This window comes from Panthera pardus, unplaced genomic scaffold (genome assembly GCF_024362965.1).
Source record: "Panthera pardus isolate Hobbes unplaced genomic scaffold, ASM2436296v1 HiC_scaffold_3, whole genome shotgun sequence".
NCBI classification, from domain to species: Eukaryota; Metazoa; Chordata; class Mammalia; order Carnivora; family Felidae; genus Panthera; species Panthera pardus.
Window position 1 is genome coordinate 60,314,539 of NW_026526876.1, and position 18,788 is coordinate 60,333,326.

The window sequence follows — 18,788 nt, forward strand, 5'->3', positions numbered from 1 at the left end:
GCAAGATTTCATTCTTTTTGATTGCCGAGTAGTACTCCGTTGTATATATATACCACATCTTTATCCATTCATCCATCAATGGACGTTTGGGCTCTTTCCATACTTTGGCTATTGTTGATAGTGCTGCTATAAACATAGGGTGCATGTGTCCCTTCGAAATAGCATACCTGTCCGGGGTGCCTGGGTGGTTCAGTCGGTTGAGCAACCGACTTCGGCTCAGGTCATGATCTCACAGTTGGTGAGTTCAGGCCCCGCGTCTGGCTCTGTGCGGACAGCTCAGAGCCTGGAGCCTGCTTCAGATTCTGTGTCTCCCTCCCTCTCTGCCTCTCCCCTACTCATGCTCTGTCTCTCTCTGTCTCAGAAATAAATAAGCCTTAAAAAAAAAAAACAAAACAGCACACCTGTATCCCTTGGATAAATGCCTAGTAGTGCAATTGCTGGCTGATAGGGTAGTTCTATTTTTAGTTTTTTGAGTAACCTCCATACTGTTTTCCAGAGTGGCTGCACCAGCTTACATTCCCATGCCATAGACTTTTAAAATTAACTTTTATTTTTTTTAATGTTTATTTATTTTTGAGACAGAGACAGAGTGCAAGTGGGGGAGGGACAGAGGGAGAGGGAGACACAGAATCTGAAACAGGCTCCAGGCTCTGAGCTGTCAGCACAGAGTCTGACGTGGGGCTTGAACCCACGGACCGCGAGATCATGACCTGAGCCAAAGTCGGACGCTCAACCGACTGAGCCACCCAGGCGACCCTAAAATTAACTTTTATTGAGATATAACTCACATACCTTAAAATTCACCCTTTAAGTGTACGGTTTGGGGTGCCTGGGTGGCTCAGTCAGTTAAACACCTGACTCTTGATTTCGGCTCAGTCATGATCTCATGGTTGATTTCTGGGATCAATCCCTGTATTGGGCTCTGCACTGAGAGTACAGAGCCTGCTCGGGATTCTCTCTCTACCCCTTACCCCTCTTGCATGTATTCTCTCTGTTAAAAATAAATAAATAAACATTAAAAATAAAGCATACAGATTAGCGATTGCTAGTATATTCACATTTATACATCTGTCACCATTATCTAATTCCAGAACATTTCACCATCCCAAGAAGGGATGTACCCATTAGCAGTTACTACCATTCCCCCTTTCCCCAGCCTTTGGCAACCACTAATCTTTTTATCTCTATGGATTTGCCAATTATGGACATTTTAAATGGAATCACGCAATAGGTAGTGTTTTGCGTCTGGCTTCTTTCACCTCACGTGTTTTCAGCATACATCCATGTTGTAACGTGGATCAGTATTTCATTTCTTTTTATGGACAAATAATATTTCCTTGTATGGATATTCCACATTTTGTTTATTCATTCATCTGTTGATTAACGTTTGGGTTGTTTCCACTTTTTGATTATAGTGGATAGAGCGGTTGTTAACATTCATACAAAAGTTTGAATACTTGTTTTCATTTCTTTTGAGTGCATATTAGCAGTGGAATTGTTAGGTTACATGGTAGTTCTGTTTAGTTTATTGAGGAATCACCAAACTGAATGGCAGGTTCCAATCTCTCCACATCTTTGCCATACCAGTCCTTTTTATTTTTTTTTAGTGGTTTGTTATAGCCACCCTAGTGGCTGTTGGCATTTTGATTTGCATTTCCCTGATGGCTAATGATGTTGAACATGTGCTTATTGGCTACTTGTATATGGAGAAATGACAAAGTCTTTTGCCCATATCTTAATTGAGTTGCCTTTTTTTTTTTTTTTTTTTTTGGTGCTGCCTTTTTATTGTTGACTTTCAAGAAATCAAAAGTTGTAGATTTTTTTCCAGTAAAAGTTTATAGTATAGGTGAGTGGTTGTCTGACTTTGACCCAATTGGCCTGCCACCAATTTTTATATAGCCTGTGAGCCAAGAATATAGATGTTACACATTTTTCAATGACTGAAAAAAAAAATCCAAAGGAATAATATTTTGTGATACGGAAAAATTATACAACTCTCAGATCTCCTCATTCATAAATCAGATGTTGTAGCCCAGCCGCGCTCATTCCTTTATGTTTGTCCGTGACTGCTTTTGTGCTGCAAAGGCAGAGTTGAGCGGTTGCAGCGGGGCCCGGGTGTGGGTACTTGTCACTCCTTATCTGCTTGGCGGGCTGCTGAGCGCACTGAACAGGTGGAACTCGATGGCTTGAGTCCTATGTGTGCCACAGTACTATAGCACTTCATTTTTTTATTGCCAGTGCATACCTATCACGCCAAAACAGGAGAAGAAACAGTTGGAGTTTTAGATGTCAAAGCAGGTATGTTTTCTGAGCTCAGACCACAGTTCCAGCATCGGTTTTCGGGGGACCGTGATGAAAACGTGAAGGAAGTTTCCTGTTTTGTAACCCATCTGACTGTACACCGGAGGCCCTTCCCCTAACCTTCCATTGGGACTGGCTAATCTACAGTGTGATGACATGCTAACAGGCAGATATCAAGAAAAGAATCTGATTTTATAAACGCCTTCCAAGCAGTGAATGTGGTTGATTAAAATTACATGTGTACAGATGTGTGTCAGTATTGTCTGCATGTATCCACAAAATGATTTTTCAAAGAGGAAATATGTAAAATCTCATTACAGATCAGCATTAACAGACGAACATGTTCAGTTTTCACGACAGAGAACGCTAACTTTGAACCCTAATTAAGCAAAATGTTACTCCTCCAAAAAGAATTCCATTTTTTTATTAGTAGATCTCTATAGCAAATTTATACTCCATTATTATTACATTTTGAATTCTGTCAATTAAACCTTTGTGGAAATTTGATTCTCCCTTATACCTACATGATCTTCTTGATTTTGCCTGTTGGCCCCCAAAGCCTAAAACATTTGTTATGTGCCTCTTCACAGAAAAATGCTGACCCCTGGTATTAGTAATTAATCTGAGTTATCCCTTAATCCGACCCTCATTTACTCTTCCTTAATCCTGATTTCTTGTTCCATAATTGGAATGCTTCTTTCTAATTTATTCTTAGTCCAGTATTTACTTGATTTGCTTCATAATAGTCACTAGGCACACTTGTTACAAACACCAGTTCCATTCTGATTCTGCCAGGTACCACATCCTGTGATCAAGGAAATTTGGGAAACAGTCTCATCCTGTGGAGATTTACCTGAGGCCCAGGCCCAGTGGTACATTAGATCCCCTCTCCTAGTTTGTTCTCAGTGCTTTAACTGCTACTTTTTCCCTAGGCCTATTATTAGTTCTGCTAATCTGCTAATCGCCCCTGTCCCTCCCCTGGTCCCATAAAAGTAAAACACCTACCACCATCTGTTCTTTGTTTCTCAGGTGGACCTACCTGACCTAAAATCTGTAACTTTTAGAGACTAAACCTTGTTTTAGACAAGTATAAGTTTAGTGTCTAAGCTTGTACCAGAACCTTTTATTTACACAATAATAACTTTTTTTTTTTTTTTTTTTTTTAAGTAAGGTCTATACCCAACGCAAGGCTCAAACTCACGATCCTGAGATTAAGGGTTGCATGCTCTACCGACTGAGCCAGCCAGGCGCCCCCAAAATAATAAACTTTTAACACAGATTTGAGGTGGAATCATCAAAAAAAATATTCAAATTTAAAGCCTGATTATTAATTCAAAAATAATTCCAGTGATGATGGACTCTGAATGGCCCATGGAATCCTCGACTTAGCTAATAATGAAGAAGATGTGACTTGTATAATAATAATGTTTACTCTGTGAGGGTTTCAATTACTTATATGCAAACAATATTTTTATTGTAAAAAATTTTTACAGCTTTATTGAATACAATTTTTAATACCTTGTAAGCATAGTCATATTTTGGCTTATATTTTAAGGTAATTATTATTTAAATATTGTATTGAGCGAATACCTTAGACCACCTTAGTTTCTGATGCATTTCAAATTTTAATGAAAAATGCATCATTTTATTTTTCTCCAAATTACCTTTTTTTAATGTAGCTTTTTATGATGTGAGGAAAAACAAAAAGTTACATTTCTGTTTTTTACATCTTTCTAGGTATTGCTACTTTTTTAAACATTTAGGTTATTATGTAACAGATTTTTGAAAGGAAAGTAAATAAAGGATAACCATGGAGTCTTTATTAATTTTGAGTATCTAATATTAGGATCACATTTATAGAAGTTATATCTTACCATTTTAAGTAAAAACTCACCCATGATTGTAGATGTTCTAGGTACGGCTCATTTAGTATGCTTACAGAGGAAGCCCTATGAAGGCTTTTTAACTTTTCTCAGTTTTTTATAATCTCTTTATATCTTAGGTTTTATCTTTTTCTCATTATATCAAATTGCTCTCCTAAAGACCCTATTTTTTTTAATGTTTATTTATACGTTTTATAGAGAGAGAGAGAGAGAGACAGCATGAGTGGGAGAGGTGCAGAGAGAGAGGGAGACACAGAATCCAAAGCAGGCTCCAGGCTCTGAGCTGTCAGCACAGAGCCCAACGCAGGGCTCGAACTCACGAACTGTGAGATTTATGAAAGCCACCCAGGTGCCCCGTAGAGACCCTATTTAAAACAAAAAAAAGAAGGGTTGTCTATATATGCTTGGGAAGAAAACTGTTTCCTTTTTTTTTTTTTTTTTTTTTCTTTTTTAAGAGAGCGAGCGTGCGGGAGCTAGGGAGAGGGGCAGAGGGAGAGAGAGAATCTTAAGCAGGCTCTATGCTCAGCTCAGAGCCTGATGTGGGGCTCAATCCCTCAACCTTGGGATCATCACCTGAGCCAAAATCAAAGTCAGATGCTCAACCAACTGAGCCACCCAGGCGCTCCATCTGTTTTCTATTTTTATTTTTATTTATTTTTTAAAATTTTTTGTTTAATGTTTTTATTCACTTTTGAGAGAGAGAGAGAGAGAGAGAGAGAATGTGAGTGGAGGAGGGGCAGAGAAAGAGAGAGACACAGAATCCAAAGCAGGCTCCAGGGTCTGAGCTGTCAGCACAGAACTCAACACGGGGCTCGAACCCACGAACTGTGAGATCGTGACCTGAGCTGAAGTTGGATGCTCAACCAACTGAGCCACCCAAGTGCCCCGTTTCCTATTTTTAAAAGAATTTCTTTTCTGCATTTGAGTTTGATAGCATGATCAAAACTCCTCATTACTGTTTGTTCTGGATAGCATGATTTCAGTTAATAAGTACACATTTCCTCACCTTGCCATCTTCATTTCTCAGGTTCAGACTGTCCATAAGAGATCTCCTTCCGGGTTAACACAACGTTTAGATATCTTTCTGAAAGTTCCATTTTCTCAAAATTGTTGACAGCGCTTATCTTACAGCAGTTATACAAATTAGAAGCCTGTGGGCCTTATTTTTAAATAGTAAAGTATTTGTTCTATCCATTATAAATCCTAAAACAAAATTAAGGAAGTTGTCAAAATATGTCTCTAGCAACATTACTTATAAAAGTTTTACAGAGTCCCAAAAGGCAAGATTCTATTTTAAATGTAATTCTGGTAAGAGGGAGTTAATAAAAGCCTTTATGCTTCTAACCAGTGCTGTTTTGCCACCTGTTTGTGAATAAGTACACTTAATTCCCAACTTTGATACACACACACACACGTGACCAAAACTTTAGTCCCATTCTTCTACCAGAAGATTGGTCAAAAATCAGAAATTGGTTATACCTCAGTGAAGTTGGGGGGAAAAATCAGAAGTTGGGAAGGAAAGCCCTTATAAGTGACTTCATATTCTTTCTTTTTATTTAAAAAAAAAATTTTTTTTTTAATGTTTATTTTACTTTTGAGTGAGAGAGAGAGACAGAGTGCGAGCAGGAGAGGGGCAGAGGAAGAGGGAGGCACAGAATCTGATGTAGGCTCCATGCTCTGAGCTGTCAGCAAAGAACCCAATGTGGGGCTCAAACCCATGAACCAGGAGATCATGACCTGACCTGAAGTCAGACGCTTAACTGACTGAGCCACCCAGGCGCCCCGAAATTCTTTTTTTTAATTAGTATTTATTTATTTATTCTGAGTATTTATTTATTTATTCTGAGAGAGAGACAACAGGGGAGAAGCAGAGAGAGAGATGGAGAGAGAATCCCAAGTGGGCTGCATGTTGTCAGTGCAGAGTCAGATGTGGGGCTCCATCCCACGAACCGTGACATCATGACCCAAGCCGAAACCAAGAGTCAGATGCTTATCTGACTGAGCCACCCAGGCACTCCAGTCAATTCAAAGTCTTTATGAAACAAAGGAGGGCATAAATAAATATTTCTTTTCTATATGACTGGAAAAATACATCTCTAAAGATGAACTTCTTTTTTGCTTATCCTTGGAGAATTTGTGGTCATGAGGGGCAGAATTTGACCACTTTGTATATTGGTCTAAGTAAATAGTGCCTCATTTACTTAAAAAGGTTTTGAGTATAAAAGTTAATGGTTTAGGGGCACCTGGGTGACTCAGTCGGTTGAATGTCCGACTTCGGCTCAGGTCATGATCTTGCAGTCCGTGAGTTCGAGCCCCGCGTCGGGCTCTGTGCTGACAGCTCGGAGCCTGGAGCCTGTTTCGGATTCTGTGTCTCCCTCTCTCTCTGCCCCTCCCCCACTCACACTCTGTCTCCCTCTGTCTCAAAAATAAATAAACATTAAAGAAAAAATTTTTTTAAAAATAAAATAAAAAATAAAAGTTAATGGTTTTGCTTCAGTTCATTTTTCATGCTGTATTTGATGTTATATGTTTGATAGTGAAAACAATCAGAACTATTTTTTTTTTTTAAACATTTATTTATTTTTGAGACAGAGAGAGACAGAGCATGAACGGGGGAGGGGCAGAGAGAGAGGGAGACACAGAATGGGAAGCAGGCTCCAGGCTCTGAGCTGTCAGCCCAGAGCCTGACGCGGGGCTCGAGCTCACGGACCGCGAGATCATGACCTGAATTGAAGTCGGACGCTTGGGGCGCCTGGGTGGCGCAGTCGGTTGAGCGTCCGACTTCAGCCAGGTCACGATCTCACAGTCCGTGGGTTCGAGCCCCGCGTCAGGCTCTGGGCTGATGGCTCGGAGCCTGGAGCCTGTTTCCGATTCTGTGTCTCCCTCTCTCTCTGCCCTTCCCCCGTTCATGCTCTGTCTCTCTCTGTCCCAAAAATAAATAAAAAAAAAAATAAAAATAAATGAAGTCGGACGCTTAACCGACTGAGCCACCCAGGCACCCCAGTCAGAACTATTCTTAACATTGCTTATGAAATTCATATTTTGAAATCCCAACTATTTTTATTTCATTTAATTTTTTAAATTTTATTTATTTATTTTGACAGAGAAAGAGAGAGAACTAGAGGGGCAGGGAGAGGGAGACAGAGGATCCAAAGCTGGTTCTGTGCTGATAGCAGAGAGCTGGATATGGGGCTCAAACTCACAAACTGAGATTTTCACCTGAGCTAAAGTGAAATGCTTAACTGACTGAACCACCCAGGCGCCCCCCAGCTATTTTTTTGTTTGTCTGTTTATTTTGAGAGAGAGGGAGAGAGAGAGTCTCAAGCAGGCTCAGTGCTGTCAGCGTGGAGCTTGATGCAGGGCTTGAACCCGTGAAATGCGAGATCATGACGTAAGCCAAAATCAGGAGCTGAACACTGTGCCTCTGAAATCCCAACTATTTTAATTAACATAATTGTTTCTTTTCTCAATGATGTTTAGATGAAACCAGCCTGTATAAAAGCCCTCACCCGTATATTTAAAATATCTGATCAAGATAATGATGGCACTCTCAATGATGCTGAACTCAACTTCTTTCAGGTAGCCCTATTCTTCAGGCATTTCTCTATCTTGGGGTGGGGGGGGTGGTTGATGAGAAAACCTATAAAAAAACTTACTGACTTCAGTAATGTTATGTTGATAAACGTGTCTCTTTCACGTAAAACTCTTTCACATCAAGCTATTTCAGTCTTTACCTGAGGTATAAAGCTCTCCTATGCGTAGGAATTGAGGGGACTCCTTGACATTGTCATTTCATGGTATACAGTGGGTGTATTAAAGATGATGTGAAATCTGAACTCTGAATTTTTTTTTTCTTTCTTGGTTTGTATAACATGGGTACACAGAAAACTCTGTATAAGAAACACAATGGAAAGAGTATGGAAGGTTTCTTTCCTTCTGTGTATGATAGGTTTTAAATAAATAAGGCAAGGTGGAGATTATCCTAATTTAGAATTTGTTTCTTTTGGTTACAACTGATTTAATGTTTGCTAGATTAACGTTTTATATGGTTTGTGGTTTTAATGCTATTTTGTTTTTAAATTCATTTTTACATTTTTTGCTAGAGAATTTGTTTCAACACTCCATTAGCTCCCCAAGCTCTGGAAGATGTCAAGAATGTAGTCCGAAAACACATAAGTGATGGTGTGGCTGATAGTGGATTGACATTGAAAGGTGGGTGAATGGTATTTTTCCCCCTTTTAACCTTTTCAAACTTTGGCAGAAGGTGAAGGTCTTTATAGCATTATGTATACTTTAAGGAAATGTTAGTATTTACTGATACGCCCGAAATCTAACTTGGATACTCAGAAGAGACAGGCCATTGGTGGGGATAATCATCCTTACTGTCAGCATAAATTAGAGGTGGGGGAATTGCTTGGTTCTTAGGAATGCGGAGGTCCATCTGATGGACAGAGATTTCTGGGACAAACAAATTTATCTTAAAATTCTTACTACTTAAAGGCATCTTTTAGATAGAAATTATTTTTAGGGAAGACATTTTGTCTACCAGTCATATTTACTGAGTAGAAAATGTTCCTTGTGGAATGTATTCTGGAGGCTCAGTGAAATAAGAAACAAAATTGAAAACCATAGTTTTCCATTACAGAAATAAGTTCAAAGAGCAATAAAATGACTTCCGTTTATTTTTATCATATAACTGTGAATGTCGATGTATTCCTTAGGATTCATTTTTGGCTCTTTTATCCATTGGCATCTCTTGTTGACATGGGTGTATGTGAAATGATTCTGAAATCTGTTGTGTTTCATTCAGAGACTTGCAAACTGCATTTTGTTTTGACCTTCCATATGCAAAGCTTTATGCATGTGTTCATGGATCTAACTCTTGCCATTATGAGTTACATGCTTTTCTCCCATGTGACTTTGTACCCTTGTTCACATCAGCTGTACTTACTAATTCATTTTATTTCAGGTTTTCTTTTTTTACACACACTTTTTATCCAGAGAGGGAGACACGAAACTACTTGGACTGTGCTTCGACGATTTGGTTATGATGATGATCTGGATTTGACACCTGAATATTTATTCCCCTTGTATGTACCTTTGGCCTTCTAATTAATTTTGCTTGCCAAATATTTTTAAGTTTTATTTAGTGCACAGTTTAGGTAGGCTTTGAGGTACTCAGGACTAATTTAGATTTATAGAGAGGTTTACAGCAGGGTTTGTCAACCTTGGCACTATTGACATGTAGGACTAGACAGTTCTTTGTTATAGAGTCTGCCCTGTGCATTATAGAATATTTAGCACATCCATAGTTGCCAGTAACACCTCCTCCCCCAGTTGTGACAACTGAAAATGTCTGTTGTCTCTAGAAATTACCAAATGTTCCTTCAGGAGTGAAATCACCCCCACTTGAGAGCCCCTGATTTATAGCATGGCATAAACTTTTCCTCTTCTTCTCATGGAGAATATAAGTATCTTTTTTTTTTTTCATCTTACTATGGAAGGAGATCATAGGTGCTGGACAAACTTGCATTTGGAGTCAAGAGGTCAGAGTCTATTAGTTCACTTCTTTTCATTGGTCCTTCTTCTAAGTTTTATGGCCTTTTCTTAGCTCAGGGTAAAAAAAGTATTCTTCCTAAATAGCCAGCCTGTTTGTAGTTATATTCCTGTAGATAATGCTATGTGTAAGTTGTGTTTGTTAAAAAACAGACCAGTGTCACCTAAAACAGGAGACTGCCTTACCGTTGGTTGCCTTTCCTGTGCCCTAGGGAGGTGGGCTTTTCAGGGAAGCGATGTCCCAAGATCTAGCCTTTTGGGTCTTTAGCCTTTCTCTCTCTCTCTTTTTTTTTTCCCCTGTGGCACATTGTCTTCATATTGTCCCTTTTTATTTTAGCATAGCACCCCTCGCTCTCTATGTAAGGATTCAGAAAGATTCTTGTTTTTTTCATTTCTCATCAAGAAAGCAAAGTTCTTTCAAGCTGGATTCCTGGTCCATTAGGTCTAAGTTGGAACTTCTCTTGTCAAAGTTAGTAAATCTTGGCTCAAGTAATTTCCCAGATTTTTCAGTAAAAATATATTGAATGAATGAATTTGTCCCGGGATCTTTTGTCAAGTTTTCTGTGCCATTAACATGGGTAGATAAATTTTACAGGAGATTGCTTACTGCTTTCTTAAGCATGACAGTAAGAAAATGCCATTGCTAATGGCTTTGTGGTTCACACTAATATCTTCCAATTTCTTTAGGCTCTTTGCCTTTTGTTTTCTGTAGAATAGCCCTGTAAAGCCACCACTTGAATCTTTCTAGCCTTCTTACTAAACTATCTCCTTCTGTCCTTCATACTGCTGCTAGATTAATAGATTTATAAATACAGATTTGCCCATGTCACTTCTCTTTGAGCCAGGATAAAGCTCAAGCTTCTTAACATGTTATACAAGGTCATTCATGATCTGCTGTGCTCATGCTCACTCCCTGCCTTCATTCTAGAAGTAAACACTAAGCTATTTTTAGTTCCCCAATCATCTGTTGTTTCGTACCCCAGGCTTTTGCCCAGGTAGTCTCACTTTCTGCCTCTCTCTCCCTTACTCTACTTACTAGCTTTTATCCTTCAAATCACCATTCAGGTGATGATGTCTCCCAACACAGCTGTCACCTTCCCATCCCCGGGCCAGAGATGTCCCCTCTCGTGTGGGCTCCCCTAGCATCCTTGGCTTACCCATATCCACCACTCGCCTCATTCTTTTGCAATAGTGAGGTTGTCTGTGATCTGTCTCCCACTTGAATGTGGTTCCGTAGAGGTAGGGAGCCTGTCGTGTTTTTGTGTCCCTAGTACCTAGCTCAGTGCATTTGCTTGAACTGAACTTCAGATGTTTAAAGGTCAAATCAGGCAGAAATAATTACCTGAGGCTCACATCATTTTTAACTCATTACAATGTTGATATAAGCAACAGTTATGACTTAAAATTTGTTTATGGGAAGAACAAACCCGTTACAGTGTAATCAGTGTTACTTGTAAAATTTTTATTTCAACCTGCCCTTCAGAAATTTGAGAAAACTTTGTGTTAGCTCAGAGTGAGCATGATCATGGCTCTTCTGAGGATTGCCATCCCACTCTGTTGACTTACCCTGGGAAAGTCTAAATAAATGGCTTCAACAAAGATACTTTATAAATGCTATCGTCCCACAAAAAGACTTGTTGCAGTTTTATATTCATTTCTTAAGTTAAATTGTAATGTTTGGTTAATGATCTATTTTACTCTTGAAATATTTTTATTTACAGGCTAAAAATACCTCCTGATTGTACTACTGAATTAAATCATCACGCATATTTGTTTCTCCAAAGCACCTTTGACAAGCATGATTTGGTAAGCTTTTTAGCTGCAGTTTTCCATGATTTGTAATAAAATATTTTTCTGTAAATGATTTAACTCTGTTTCCTTAGCTATGGGATGCTCATGTCACATAGCCAAGAATTGCTCAAACTTGTTAAGTTAGACTAACAAAAATACTTTCTTTTATTTATTTACTTTTATTATTTTCTCAAGATGAAAAAGTTAGATTCTAATAGACTCTAGGTTTTCTTATGTACATGAGAGGAATTTTCTTGATAAAATGTAAAATTCCATTTGTTTTTAGAAGCACAGCCTTATTAGACTGGGGGTTCTTATGTTTGGGAGTTATTCTCTTACATATCTAAACATTTTGTATACTTCCTTATGTATCTTCAGGATAGAGACTGTGCTCTGTCACCTGATGAGCTTAAAGATTTGTTTAAAGTTTTCCCTTACATACCGTGGGGGCCAGATGTGAATAACACAGTTTGTACAAATGAAAGAGGCTGGATAACCTACCAGGGATTTCTTTCCCAGTGGACGTGAGTACAGAGCTCACCTATCTCCTCTAGAGTTATAGCTCGTTTAAAATTATGATGCGTCACATTCATCATTTTGTAAATTTGTCAGGTCTTACGAAATGCTTCAGTCATAACTGTAAGCAGGATTTATAGTGCTGATGCAGTGTCTAAGATGAACTTTAGACGTTCTGTCAATTTATCAGGAAGGGATGTGTTTGCTTTTGGTTGATGTACAGGGAAGCAGTAATAAGTCTTACATCAAAATTGAACTAGATTGTCATACTTTTTTGATTAAGGGAACTGGAAATCTCATTGCTATTACAGAATTCTTACACTTCCAGAATATGGGGAGAGCATATTTTACTTGACAGTGAAGACTTAATTTTGAGGGTTTTCTGGTTGGTTGTTTTTATTTTTGTTTATTTTCTTAAGTGTTTATTTATTGTGAGAGAGTGCCCATGTGCATGCAAGTTGGGAAGGGGCAGAGAGGGAGGGAGAGAGAGAATCCCAAGCAGGCTCTGTACTCTCAGTGCAGAGCCCAAGTCAAAGCTCAATCCCACGAACCATGAGACCATGACCTAATCTGAACTCGAAAGCTGCATGCTCAACCAGTTGAGCCACCCAGACTCCCCTTTGTTGTTTGTTTTAGCGCACTTTTTTTTTTTTTTTTAACATTTATTCATTTTTGAGAGAGAGCATGAGCTGGAAGGGGCAGAGAGAGAGGGAGACACAGAATCCAAAGCAGGCTCCAGGCTCTGAGCTGTCAGCACAGGGCCCGATGCGGGGCTCGAACTCACGGACTGTGAGATCATGACCTGAGCTGAAGTCGGACGCTTAACCGACTGAGCCACCCAGGTGCCCCTTGACACACTTTTTAATGAGGGTTTATCTACAGTCTGTTTACAGTGTAGTTGACATTGTATGTAGGGTACTAAGGACATCCTCTGATCATGCATGATGACATTATTACTTTAACCTTGGTGAGACTAAGTTTCTCAACACCAGGACCTATTCTTTTCTCACATCACAAAAAGGGCTAATTTCAAGTTATTTTTGCACCCTTTGCAAACTTCTTCGGATTTAATTATCAAATCCTCAACCAGCCAGTATTTGCGATATGCTGTGTAACTTGGGAAGCAGATAATGTAAACTATCCTTGCCCTAGATTTTACCAGCGTCTCACTGCTCATCTGTGTGTAGATACAGGAATCCCATTCTACCCCTGCCAATCTTGCGTTCCCTCCCTCTCTTCTCTGCCTTGAGAATGTCAGTGTAGGGAAACCTGTGGTTGGGCACATGGGAAATTAGAGTCTGACAAAAATTATCTGGGTCTGGTGATAAGATATTTAAGCTGTTGGGTTTTGTTTTTTTTTTTCTGTAAATGTTCATTTAGGAATTTTTCTGATCTTCACCTCTTCCCTTTCCTAGGCTCACGACCTATTTAGACGTCCAGCGCTGCCTGGAGTATTTGGGCTATCTAGGCTATTCAATATTGACCGAGCAAGAGTCCCAAGCTTCAGCCATTACAGGTGCGTATTTGAATACTACTCACTCCATGCTTAGAAACGTTATTTACTATTCCGGTTTCATGTGTGAAAAGAGTGAAAATAAACTCATCTTCGTTAGTCTTCCCTGCCTGCACTCTGTTTGTTCTCCCTGCCATTTGGTAATTTGAGTCGAGAGTCTAGATTTTATTGTTTATCAAAAAAGAAAGGGTAGAGGTTTAACTTCTGGTTTCCCTCTGAGGATACTCCACTGAGGAAAATCAGGGAGGGCTGTGGGCATTAAGTGTATTGTAATGTGCCAGTTTATCTTGTGTTTTAATTTTCTGTAGACATTAAAAACTGTACCTATTAACACGTAATCCTGATATTGAACTAATTGTGTAACTTGTGGTTTTGTAACCATTTTCTACATTAGTAAATCTTTCACAGACTTTGTAATTCTTGCTAAGCAGTGTGCTCCACTTAAAGAATACCATAGGAACAGATATAACAAGTTAGGGAACTGATTGTTTCGAGATTTTCTTCTTTCTTTTTCTTTTTTTAAGTTTATGTATTTTGAGAGAGAGAGAGAGCATGAGCAGGGAGGGGCAGAGAGAATGGGAGACAGGGAGAATCCCAGGCAGGCTCCACGTGGCTAGTTCACCCCTCAAGATTTTCTTATTTCCTAATTGGTGGGGGGAAATGCCATATCTTACAGGAGGAAGTTCCAGCACAAGAAGACAACCATTCTTAAATCGACAGAGCAGGTACCCTTTAAAGTAGTTAACCGGGGGGTGCCTGGGTGGCTCAGTCGGTTAAGCGTCTGATTTCAGCTCAGGTCATGATCTCACAGTCTGTGAGTTCGAGCCCCATGTCAGGCTCTGTGCTGACAGCTCAGAGCCTGGAGCCTGCTTCGGATTCTGTGTCTCCCTCTCTCTCTGCCCCTCCCCTGCCCGCACTCTGTCTCTCTCTGTCTCAAAAATAAATAAAAACATTAAAAAAAAATAGTTAACCAGGGGCCCCTGGGTGGCTTAGTCAGTTAAGTGTCAGACTCTTGATTTAGGCTCATAATCCCAACGGTTTGTGAGTTCGAGCCCCACATCTGGTTCTGCGATGACAGTACGGAGCCTCCTTGGGCTTCTCTTCTCTCCCCCTTACTGTCTGCCCCTCCCCCACCTGTATTCCCTCTCTCTCTCTCTCTCAAAATAAATAAACTTAAAAAAAAAAGTAGTTAACCAGTTAAATGTTATTTAATTCAGCACCAAAGAGCAAGGAACTAATTGCTAGCTAGCATGAGGTTCTTTCACTTAACAAAATATTGGGGACATGTTTCTGTGTACTTCTATAAATCTTTAATGTTAAATAATGCACCATAATATGGATGTTGTAATACTTATTTAACTAGCCCCTAATTGGAGTGTGTGTGTGTGTGGGAGTGAGTGTTGTATCATTTTCAGTTTGGGGCTACTCTAAATAATGCCTCTGGTGAGCTTTGTTAGAGTTGAACTTTTGAGTACAGCTTAAGGAAGTCTCTTTGCCTCTGGAAGAGATTCACAGTTGCTCTGCCGTTGGAGCATTGCTATCTGGCCTGCCTCTTTTATTTATTTATTTATTTTTTTATTTAAAAAAAAATTTTTTTTTCAACGTTTTTTATTTATTTTTGGGACAGAGTGAGACAGAGCATGAACAGGGGAGGGGCAGAGAGAGAGGGAGACACAGAATCGGAAACAGGCTCCAGGCTCCGAGCCATCAGCCCAGAGCCTGACGCGGGGCTCAAACTCACGGACCACGAGATCGTGACCTGGCTGAAGTCTGACGCTTAACCGACTGCGCCACCCAGGCGCCCCTGGCCTGCCTCTTTTACACATTTATACTGGGAAGGCCACTTAAGCCCAGAGTGCATATTCCTTTCCTGTTTATAGATTCAAAAGAGTGCAGATTGGAGAAAGCATCTCTTAATTTGTCATTTGTTATGACAGTCATTTATCATAGAAAAAAAAATAGATGGGATATAATGTTGGCTGTATTCACTGTAATTTTCATTTGTTTTTTTGGATATCATTTTCCTTATGAACATGTACTACTTATTTTATGATGAAATAAATATCACTTTAGAGCCAACTTTCAGAAATGCATCTTTTCCACTAAGTGAAGCCCTTCTGTATTATATTTAGTGCTTTATTTCCCATACAGCTTGACTGTTGCACAGTATGTTTATTAATCATACACTTCATAAAAATGATAGATAGCAATACCATATTTTGCAGAATGTGAAATGGGGGCTTAGTGAGTCTAAGTGGTACATAATTAGGTTTTTTTTTTTCTTTTCAGTAACAAGAGATAAAAAGATAGACCTTCAGAAAAAACAAACTCAAAGAAATGTGTTCAGATGTAATGTAATTGGGATGAAAAACTGTGGGAAGAGTGGAGTTCTTCAGGCTCTTCTTGGAAGAAACTTAATGGTGAGAGTTCTCAGAAAATAGAGCTTTATCCAACAACTTTTTATCCTCACGAGTTTACGTAATTTTTTCATAGCCATTAACTTTTTTAGATGATTGCTACAGATCAGTCTGTAACTTGTATGTATTAGTAAAGTGCAATCTAAGGGTAACAGTAATCCTGTTGAACTGGCTTTATCTTGGTTTCATTGCTGTTAGTTATCCTTTGTTTTTGTTTTTGCTTTCCTAAGCAGTGTTTTTAGGTGGGGGGTTAAATAAATAGAATACATCTGTGAAAGCACCTAACACAGTGCTTGGCCTGAAGTGAATGGACTGTAAATACGTCAAACTGAATACCGTATCTAATTCTGGCTACTGCCCTGAGTACGGAGATGGATGTATTTCCACACGAGTTTCATGGCGGACCAAATTATAGTGTAAGGAGCATTGCTAGCAGGTGGCTCTGCAGTGCACTTGGCAGTGGTGTAGTTTACTTCCTTTTCAGCTCCTGCTTTTACTTTGTGCAGAACAAATGCATCTTTTGAACTAAGAACTAACACCTTAAGACCTAAGAACTAAGGAACGTAAAATCAACGTCCCCTCTGTATGGATAAATAATACATAGCATAGGGAGGAACGCCCTTTTATTTGTAACACACTCAAAGGTACATGCAGAGTGTGTGTTGATGAAAACTAGATACTGTAATTGCTTACTGTAAATATTGAGATTTCCGGTTGTTTTCAGAGACAGAAGAAAATTCGTGATGATCATAAATCCTACTATGCAATTAACACTGTTTATGTCTACGGACAAGAGAAATACTTGTTGGTAAGAAATTCTCTGGCATGTAAAGATTACTAATTATTAGGTGTATTTTTATATGACTTTGAAAACATAATTGGATTTAATTTAGTGGCTGTTTTTAGAACTTTTGTGATTTTTTTTTCTTTCACTTGGTTTATTCATTGGAATTAATTTTAATTCCCTTGATGTGTGTGGTGATTACATGGGTGTAGATATAAGTAAAAATCTATTTGTGTGCTAAATTGTGTATTATACACAATAGAAAGTAAAACCAACAACAAAAAATAATTTCTCTTTCCTCTTCCGCTTTTATTTAAAAAAATGTTTCTTCCTCTACTGTTGACTAGAAATCAATATGAAAACTTACTGTGGGTGCTTTTGGTAGTTTATCTATACTCTGAATCGAGTTTTATCTATTTAGCAGGGAGGAGTATAGTTACCAAATGTGTTAGTCCAAAAAAACGGATGAAAGAAGTATATGACTGAAAAGATACTGTGAAATACAGTAGTAAAAGATTATATGTTCTTCTTGGATCCAGTCATATTTTGGTTGGAGCCCTGGTCCACCATTGATTAGCTGGGTGACCTCAGGCAAGTGGCTTTTTCTCTCTGAGCCTGAGTTTCTTACTAAGTTAGCTAATATGAGGAGCTCCTAACAAATAATAGATACCAGAAAGAGTTCATTTCCTTTCTTTTTCTTTTTGGAAATTATTTATTCTGCTAGACAGATGATCACATTGAATTTTATACAGTTTTTCCTCTTTATGATAAAAGTTCTTTGTCAGTTTCTTATTAAACCTGGTTTATCTCCCATTCTTCTCCTATAAGTTTAGTTCTACTCATTGGGTACTCTGTGAATGTAGCTGGCTGTTAATTTTCCTGTTTTTATTCTTCTATTGTTCTTTGCAAATTGATATCTTTCATGTCTCTGAATACCCATGCTATAGTAGTGTTTTATTTGGAATATATTGAATTGCTTCTGACCCTGTATCTCCCCTTTCCTCTCATCAAAGATACACTCTCTTATATAACTCAATAGTACTGAATTTTACTCTAGTTAGATCATTGTCATATTATAGGTGGGATATTTCTTTAGAGGTTTTATAATAAACATTGAGAGTAGGCAGTGAAGTCAAACAAAATGACCTTAAAGAGTCTTTTGCTCTGTTTTTGTTTTTGCTTTTTTTTTTTTTAATTGGTGAGGAGAAAAGGTGGTCTGTAGTCTGTTCGAAAGAGAAGAGACTTGGAATCACATCTGAGCTCAAAGTTTGGTCTGATAACTTGGTAGATGTGTTATATTGGGCAGTTGACTTAATCTCTATAGCTTGTCTAATCTGTATAGAGAACGTGTGTAAAAGGCCTTGCTGGCACACATTGGTCACTAGCTAAATGTTCACTTCTGTAAAACCTTAATTACCATTTTCAGTCCACAAAATCAGAAGCCACTTATTTATCTACACTTCCCACCTCTAAAAACAGCCTGAAAGTTATGCTTAACTAGTACTTTCTTATTTGGAAGTCAAGCGGTAATAACACATGACTTGAAGTAAACATTGTTATGATATTAATGTTTATTATCTTTCTCTTTTTACAAGTTGCATGATATCTCAGAATCGGAATTTCTAACTGAGGCTGAGATCATTTGTGATGTTGTGTGCCTGGTGTATGACGTCAGTAACCCCAAATCCTTTGAATACTGTGCTAGGATTTTTAAGGTTTGTTGTTCTTTTGGTCGATAACGTAGTTTAACTTTATATGGAGTTAAATGGAATTGTAATGTGATGTTTTTCTAACCAGGGAGATGCAAGAAAATCACTTGCAGGGCTTTTAAAAATACGTATATTTGTGTCCTATCCCTACAGGTTCTGGTTTCATTTTGAGGTGTATTATAAAATTTTTTTTCCACATGTGCCTCTGATGGGCATTCCTACTTAAGAACCTCTGCATTAGGGGTGCCTGGTTGGCTCAGTCAGTTGGGCGTCTGACTTCGGCGCAGGTCACGATCTCACGGCTTGTGAGTTTGGGTC

General features: G+C 38.7%; 1 protein-coding gene across 9 annotated transcripts in view; it reads left to right on the forward strand.

Moving 5' to 3' along the window:
• The window catches only part of RHOT1 (ras homolog family member T1), a 77,226-nt gene that overhangs the window by 41,532 nt on the left and 16,906 nt on the right, over positions 1-18,788 (forward strand). For all 9 annotated transcript variants that reach the window (XR_002073757.2, XM_019423870.2, XM_019423867.2 and 6 more), the window contains exons 9-17: positions 7,665-7,763; positions 8,288-8,396; positions 9,154-9,274; positions 11,462-11,546; positions 11,910-12,055; positions 13,463-13,563; positions 15,850-15,980; positions 16,702-16,785; positions 18,357-18,476. Coding sequence is in view for 8 of the 9 variants with exons in the window: in XM_019423870.2 (XP_019279415.1) it covers positions 7,665-7,763; positions 8,288-8,396; positions 9,154-9,274; positions 11,462-11,546; positions 11,910-12,055; positions 13,463-13,563; positions 15,850-15,980; positions 16,702-16,785; positions 18,357-18,476 (996 nt within the window). In the remaining variant the exon portion in view is untranslated. The remainder of the gene's footprint in view (positions 1-7,664; positions 7,764-8,287; positions 8,397-9,153; positions 9,275-11,461; positions 11,547-11,909; positions 12,056-13,462; positions 13,564-15,849; positions 15,981-16,701; positions 16,786-18,356; positions 18,477-18,788) is intronic.